General features: G+C 40.0%; 1 protein-coding gene across 7 annotated transcripts in view; it reads right to left on the bottom strand.

Moving 5' to 3' along the window:
* Positions 1-427: 427 nt before the first annotated feature.
* pla2g6 (phospholipase A2, group VI (cytosolic, calcium-independent)) overlaps positions 428-8,370 on the bottom strand; it is a 22,366-nt gene continuing 14,423 nt past the window's right edge. For 6 of the 7 annotated variants that reach the window (XM_058759884.1, XM_058759886.1, XM_058759889.1 and 3 more), the window contains 6 exons: positions 6,659-6,795; positions 6,418-6,492; positions 6,062-6,216; positions 2,870-3,037; positions 2,653-2,726; positions 428-1,632 (listed from right to left, as the gene is read on the bottom strand). In XM_058759884.1, coding sequence (XP_058615867.1) covers positions 1,488-1,632; positions 2,653-2,726; positions 2,870-3,037; positions 6,062-6,216; positions 6,418-6,492; positions 6,659-6,795 — 754 coding nt within the window. In that variant the 3' untranslated portion in view covers positions 428-1,487. The remainder of the gene's footprint in view (positions 1,633-2,652; positions 2,727-2,869; positions 3,038-6,061; positions 6,217-6,417; positions 6,493-6,658; positions 6,796-8,370) is intronic. The other variant, XM_058759885.1, reaches the window with a different exon arrangement.

The raw sequence follows: 8,370 nt of genomic DNA, 5'->3' as shown, positions 1-8,370 counted from the left end.
ATATACATAAATATACACAGCATACTCACATATATTACGTAAACAAAAACTTTTGATTTGGATGCGATTAATCGTTTAAGAGCACTAAATAATACATTAAACAATGAACAATTTTTAGCTGATTCGATTATCAAACTTATTACAATATACACACTGAAAAAGAAACTTTCACTCTGAAATTGCTAGCAAATTTCACAATTAAGTACAAAGAAACAGCAAGTAACACATTGAATTACACATGAAATTTTAAGTAGACAGATTGAAGTAGTATTTTCTTGTAAAACATACTCTAATAAACTTCTAAAAAAAATAAAAAAATAAAATATATATATATATATATATATAAAAAAATACTAAAATATTAGTAAAATCACATTTTATACAAAAGGTTATTTCACATATAGAAAATAAAAGACCTAATCCCAGTTTGAATAATTATCTGTGCTTTTTATTTCAAGTTTATATCAAGGTTTCAAATCAGTGCCACAGCAGCAGGTTATACGTATAAAGAGAACGCTTATTTTGGTCTCTGAACAACAGATCTGTCCAGTGTTTAGTACGTTATCACCAAGTTTGTTTGTTTGTTTTTTATAGAAAAATGAACTGTAAATTTGTTATTAATAAACCAAACAAAAATACAACAAGGCTAATGAGAAACACAAGAGATTTTCAAGTTATACTCTATGCATATTTGTTGTTAAAAATGTCAGTATATTATACATTATCTTAGTTCATAATTTTTATACTTCACAGACAGATAATTTACCAGTTGCAGCTTAAAAATGTTCAAGTATGCAAGGCTACATATGACAGATTGTGCAAAAAAAAAAAACAAGGCTTTTCTTTTAAATCGCAAAGAACACATGAGAGACAGCACACAGAAATGCTATGAAGATCCAAGTGTATGGATAAATGCACAATAGTAAATGCAAGGAAGTACTCAGCATTCAATCACAGTGGCTATACTTTGACCCATGACTCTCACAAGAAAATTCCAGAAAGTGTTAATTTCTCTATAAATGTCACACATGATAAAATGAACAAAATTAATGAATATATTGATAAATAATGAGTAAAAACATTGCCTCAAAGGAAGCACCTACTCACTTCCTTTTTAGTTCACATTAATGCAAATGTCAAACATAGAACATATTAACTGAGCAATTTAGCATAAAATATTTCACAGTTCAAATATTGGATTGGGTAATGACAGTTCCTATAAAATGACACTCTGAATCCTTCATGTATGTTGTTATACTGTATTAACCTTGGTCCAATTAGGTCTTTATGACATTTGGGGAAAGCATGTTATAATTAAATATCTATTTTTTATAAATATTCTGCCTTTAAATAAATTGAACATGTCAGAATAACACACACACACACACACACTAATGTAAACAGATTCGTTATTTGTATAAGATAAATCATTTATGCATATTAAGCCACCAAAACCCTGTTCATCAACCTCAGTCTGGAAGCTGTTGTCAGAGCTGCAGCAGCTGCTGGCAGAGGGTCTGCATGACATCTCTGTGCTCATACAGGTACATCTGAGTCTCCCACAGCATGTCAACTAACACGGCATCACTGACCTCATCCAGCATCACCTCCTGAGACAACTGAGGACTCAACCTGAAGCAGAAATTACATCAAACGTGAGAGTGAAGGGACAAAGTGGAAGGAATGAAAGTGAATAAAAAGGTAGAAATGAAATTGAATAATATGTAGAAATAATAGGGAACAAAATGATAAGAGGAAAGAAATGAAAAGGAAAGAAACAAAAGGTAGAGATAGAAGGGAAGAAATGAATGGAAGCATGAAATTAAGTGAAATCAAATGAAGGAAAAAAGGAAGGAAGGAAATAAAATTATAGAACAAGGGAATATTAAATGAGAAGGAAGGAAGGTAGGAACAAAGGAATTAAGAAAAATTTAATGAAAAACCAAGGAAATGAAGGAAAAGAGGGAAGAAATGAAGGGAAGGAAGAAATGATAAAGGGAAGGACGGAAATAAAAGGTAGGAAGGAAGGAAATGAAATAGAAGTAAATGATAGAAAGGGGCAATAAATTAGGTGGAATTAAGTAGGAAGAAGGACAGGGAGGAAAAAATGAAAGGTAGGAAGAAAGGAGAAGTAGGTAGGAAGGAGGGAAGAAAGGATTTTGAAGGAAGGAACGTTGGAAGCCAAAGGAAGGATGGGAAATGAAAGGTAAGCAAAAATGAAGGAAGGATGGCAAGAGGAAAGTAAAATAAAGGAAGAAAGAACAGAAGATGGGAAGGAGGGGAAAGACAGAAATGAAGGGTATTGTAGGAATATGAAGAGAAAAAATGAAACGAAAGGAATAAAGAAGGGAACAAAAGAAGAAAAATTACAGAAAGAAGAAATGAAGGAAGGAAGGAATGGAATGGATGGAAAAAAAATAAAAATAAACAAAATGAAATTAAAAGAGTGGTGGGACAGTGGAGGTCGTGAGTTAGAAAAAAAATTATAGGACAATGCAGAAAAGAAGAGAGTAAAAAGACATGAAAGGACAGACAGAAGGGAGAGAATATCATTATTACCTCACAGAACAGAAAGATTGCAGAGATTTGCATAAGCCGTAACATAACCATTCAAATGAGGCTATGAATGAGGGTCATTTACACACAACTGACCTGTGATAGTTTATATCGGCCATCTCACACCACGCTCGGGCTCGGTCCACTGCACACCCATCTGAGTCTGTACACTGACATAAAAAAACAAAAATAACGCGTTTCATGAAAAATAACACCAGCACAACTTTCAACCATCACTAAAAAGTGCCTACAACTTGTACCTAAATCAATGCTACTTCTAAACAGGTGACTGGATTTGTATATGTAAACTCACACAGTCCACAAGCATCTTGCCCAGTTCTCTGACACCAACAAAGGTCTTGGCCAGCTCCAGTGGATTCGAAGGCCTGAAAACGTCCACCGAGTTCACTGCCACCTGAGGAGGTTTACCGGTGCCCAATGAGACGACCACACCTAACCTGCACACTTCTGATTCACGAACCTGACGGAGCGAGAAAAAGATGGACACTCAATTGGAATCCATTTACGCCATATCAACACTGTCCAGAGGACTCTAGGCAGGGTTGACATTGTGTTTCATTTGAAGCAGAAAAGTAGTAGTCCGTTTAATAGACTGTAGTGTTAATGTAACCAATCCTGGTTCTGGATGTCCAATGTCCTACAGAATTTAGCTTCAACCAGCTAAAATAAACTTGTCTGGAAGTTTCTAGTACATTTGAAGTCCTTAATTAGATGGTTCAGGTGTGTTTAATTAGGGTTGGAGCTAAACTTTGCAGGACAGTGGCCTTCCAGAAACAAGTTTGGACACCCCTGTTTAAAGTCCAAAGTATACTTCAGTTTTGACGTGAATGCTTAGCATATGCATGCAGCCAAACTCAACAAATAAGTCTTTTACTGCTTTTCCACTGGGGCCGGAGCTGGAGCCGGTGATCGGCCAAGAGTGGCACTCGTTTAGAAGTGGCTCGTGTTTTCTCTGGCAGGGAGCAGAATCCTCTCCGTCACCAACTTGTGACTGGAATCACTTGTTATCTCTTGCGGAAAAGCACAATTGGGCTCCGGTGGAAAAGCGGTAATGGTCAACTCCAGTGTGCGCAAATACAGGCGGTTGACATATGCGCACTAGAAAGTTTCATCCTTGTCCAGTATCTGCCCTATTTCTCTTCAGAAGTTATGACTGATAAAAATATCTTTGTACTCTTTTAAACTAGAGTGCCGGAGCTAGAGCCGGTGCTCCACTAAGAGTGTAGTGGAGCAATATCGCGTTCATTATCTAATGCGATTCATCTGCGATAATGAACGTGATATTGCGTAGCTTGTCAGTGATCTACGGCTCTGTGTATTAAATGGCGCTCTATTTGAAAACAGGTGATGGAGATTTAGCGCTATCACGGAACCGGCTTTACTGACTAGATGCACATGAATATCACGTTCGATATATCACCCAGCCCTATAAGAGTGGCACTCGTTCAGAAACAGCTCGTGTTTCCTTTGGCAGGGACCAGAATCCTCTCCGTCACCAACCTGTGACCGGAATCACTTGCTATCTCTTGCGGAAGGAGAGTGTTGGTTTCTTCTGCCGACCACTGCTGAGTTGAAATGACAATAAAAAAAGGCCAGTTCAGAACCAGAATCTAGGCACTGGCCCAGGATTTTTTAAAGTGGAAAAACGCAGTCAGTTCCCAATAGGGCTCTGGCACCAGACCCGGTGGAAAAGTGGTAATAGTCAACTCCAGTTCATGGAGGCGACTGATACATGCGCACTAGAAAGTTTCATCCTTGTCCAGTGTCTGCACTATTTCTCTTTAGAAGTTATGACTGATAAAAATGTTTGTACTCTTTTAAACTAGAGTTGTGGGTATCTCTTGCCCCTCAAACAAGTGTTCGTCAACATGGCTGTCTATTGTTCTTGCTTCTCTAGTAGTTTGAAGTTGTTGTTGATCTGTCTCTTCAGTTTCTTTTTCTTGACTGTGAAACAACATCCCAGGCCACTGTTGCCACCTTGCGGACTAACTAGTCCAGAAAAATTGAGTACAGAGAACGTACAGTTTTAAATAAATCATACTTTGTACAAACAGTAGGTACATATTCTTCTGATGGCAAAATACACTCACCGGCCACTTTATTAGGTAAACCTGTTCAATTGCTTGGTAACACAAATGGCTAATCAGCCAATCACATGGCAGCAACTCAACGCATTTAGGTATCTAGATGTGGTGAAGACGGCTTGCTGAAGTTCAAACCGAGCATCAGAATGGGGAAGAAAGGGGATTTAAGTGACTTCGAACATGGAATGGTTGTTGGTGCCAGACGGGCTGGTCTGAGTATTTCAAAAACTGCTGATCTACTGGGATTTTCACGCACAACCATCTCTAGGGTTTACAGAGAATGGTCTGAAAAAGAGAAAATATCCAGCGAGCGGCAGTTGTGTGGATGAAAATGCCTTGTTGATGTCACAGGTCAGAGGAGAATGGGCAGACTGGTTAGAGATGATAGAAAGGCAACAGTAACTCAAATAACAACTCATTACAACCAAGGTATGCAGAATACCATCTCTGAACGCACAAAGCAGATGGGCTACAGCAGCAGAAGACCACACTGGGTGCCACTCCTGTCAGCTAAGAACAGGAAACGGAGGCTACAATTCGCACAGGCTCACCAAAATTGGACAATAGAAGATTGGAAATACGTTGCCTGGTCTGATGAGTCTCGATTTCTGCTGCGACATTCAGATGGTAGGGTCAGAATTTGGCGTAAAGAACATGAAAGCATGGATCCATCCTGCCTTGTCTCAATGGTTTAGGCTGGTGGTGGTGGTGTAATGGTGTGGGGGTATTTTCTTGGCACACTTTGGGCCCCTTAGTACCATTTGAGCATCGTTTAAACGCCACAGGTAGGCCTGTGTATTGTTCTGATGGCTACTTCCAGCAGGATAATGCACCATGTCACAAAGCTCAAATCATCTCAGACTGGTTTCTTGAACATGACAATGAGTTCACTTTACTCGAATGGCCTCCACAGTCACCAGATCTTAATCCAATAGAGCACCTTTGGGATGTGGTGGAACGGGAGATTCGCATCATGGATGTGCAGCCGACAAATCTGCAGCAACTGCATCATGCTATCATGTCAATATGGACCAAATCTCTGAGGAATGTTTCCAACACCTTGTTGAATCTATGCCACGAAGAATTAAGGAAGTTCTGAAGGCAAAAGGGGGTCCAACCCGGTACTAGCAATGTGTACCTAATAAAGTGGCCAGTGAGTGTATATGGTGTAAGTAAAAACCAAAGTATACTTTGGGCTTTGGATCACATCTGATTTTCAAAACCCATTTACAGTAATCAACTGGATTTTTTTAGGATGTATGATTTCTCAGCTAAATTTTCAAATTATACTAACTAAAACCAATTATTACATATTACAATGAAACATGTAGTTAATTACATTTCAAGCTAAAAGTAAGTCTTTAACAGGTCATTCTTGTGACTAAATTGATTTATCAGACCTGTGCCTTCAGGGCTTTGTTGTACTGGTGTATTTCTGTCATGGCATCTAGCGTTGGGTTATTGGCCAGCAGCCCTCCATCCAGAAAACGGCCCATTGGTCGAAAGTACGTAGGAGCAGCTCCACTGGAGCGGGCAGCACGCCAAACTAATTGTTCTGAGAGAAAGAGAATGTGACTGAGCAAGAGCACAAAAGAGAAACTAGAGTGCACAGGATGATTAGCCTCCCACAAACAAACTAACGACCCTTAGTTCCAACGTGAGATACGACTGCGTACCAAACACCAAAACTGTGACCCCTTCATTCCACACACACACACACACACTCACACTCTCTCTTTCTCACACACACACACACCTTCATCCGTCACCTTCCTACGCTTTCTGGGAGGTCGAGTATATCCTACTACCAAAAGATCTTCGTCCTCCCATCCTGCAACAGTGACAATGAAGTTTTACGTATCATTTGGGATTGAGGATAACTAAGAAACCCAGAGCGGCAACATGCTCATAAAGAGCAGGAGCATGTGTGTTTTCCCCAGACACAAAGATAATTAGTGTAACGACATCCCAAGAATCAAAGCACACAAGAAATTTACCCTGCGGCACAGTAAGGGGTTGAAATGTGGCTGTAGATGTGTAAGGAGGGTCTCTTTGCAGGGCTGGTGGGTCGTAATTACGAAACAGATGCAGTTCTCCAGGGTGTCTGTCTGCAAGAACGCTAGTCACCATTACTCTGTGAAAAACAGACAAAAGCTGTATTAAAAACATGCATTTTCTGAAGAATGTGTGTGATGTTGGCTTGTGCAAAACTCGCTGGCCTCATTCCAAATGGTTCTAATCTGAAAGCTACACCATGAAGTGTGCCATTCGAGATAGGACCAACGTTCAACGGTCTATGAGCTCTCAGTACTTTTTGCTAAGGCATTGTGAAGGAGTTACGGCTATAGTTGCTAAGGGCATTACAAGAGTACTTGCTAAGGGTGTTGCTAAGGGGTGTTCAGAGTCATCACAAAAGGCATTCTGGGCGGCTGCTACAGTAGGGCATTGCTAGGGTGTACTGGGTCATTGCTAAGGCATAGCTAGGACATTTTGAATGTTTGTTATTCTAGGTGGTTGCCAGAGCATTGCTAAGTGTTTAACAGGGAGCTCTAGGTTTTTGCTTGGGCATTGTTAAGGTGTTCTGGAGGTTGACGTGCGGAGGATGCCATTGCAATTTGGTGGCCCATTTAAAAAAAAACATTTGGAGGAAATGGCTGCTTCTATTGCCAGGGTAATGTTACATTGGTGTAGTTGATGGTGTGTTCAGAGTCATCACCAAGACATTTCTAAAGAGTTCTGGGTGGTTGCTACAGTAGGGCATTGCTGGATTGTAATAGATCATTTCTAGGGCATTGCTACGTTATTTGCTAGGTTTTAGGTGGTTGTTAGAGCATTGCTAGGTGGTTGATAGGTTGTTCTGGGTCTTTGCAAGGGCACAGCTTAGAAGTTTTGGTTTGCTAGGCAGTTGTTAAGGTGTTTCTTGTGGTTGTAAGGGCACTGCTATGATGTTCTGAGAGGTTGCATGGGTATTCAGAGCACTGGCAGTAGGAAGTTGATGCAATGCTCTCATTATTTTGGGGAGTGGCTGTATGGGTGTTTGGCTGGTTGCGAAGCAATTGTCAGGGTGTTTCAAGTGGTTGCTAGGGCATTATTTTAGTTTTCTGGTGATTTATGAGGCATTGCTAAGTAGCTGATAAGATGTCCTGAGTCATTAGAGCATTTCGGTTTGTATTAAGGGCATTGCTAGAATGTTCTGAATAATTGCATGTGTGTTTTGGGTAGTTGGTAAGTAGGTAAAGGGTTTTTCCCAAGGCCAGGATGAGGTGCGGAACATTTATTTCATGCGGAGTGCTGTGCACTCAGAGTTGAAGAATGTTCAACTTTGGGTAAAACGCAGCACTTCTACGCTTACATGAAACCAATTAATCCGTTAATACTCGGACTGTCAGCTCAATCGGACTGAAAAGCCTTCATGTAAACACTTTAATCGATTCTGATTGAGCTCGACCTGAATTAAATTTCGATCAGATTGAAAGGGGTGGTTTATTCCATTTCTGATACGATTGAGAGTGCTTGTAAACATTCGATCGAAGCCTGTGACATATAAACGCACACATCAACCCGATCACATTATTTAGCGTTCATGTAAACACTACATTCAGATTCATCAATCGGAATGAATTCAGTTGTTGTGCATGTAAACATAGTGTTGCTTTTTAGTCAGCCAACTAATCACAGTGGAGGAGGGACAGGGAAAATACCACACTGA

Source organism: Onychostoma macrolepis, chromosome 22 (assembly GCF_012432095.1).
Source record: "Onychostoma macrolepis isolate SWU-2019 chromosome 22, ASM1243209v1, whole genome shotgun sequence".
Taxonomy (NCBI): Eukaryota; Metazoa; Chordata; class Actinopteri; order Cypriniformes; family Cyprinidae; genus Onychostoma; species Onychostoma macrolepis.
Note: the sequence above shows the minus strand (reverse complement) of the source record. Positions and strands in the feature narration are given on the sequence as shown.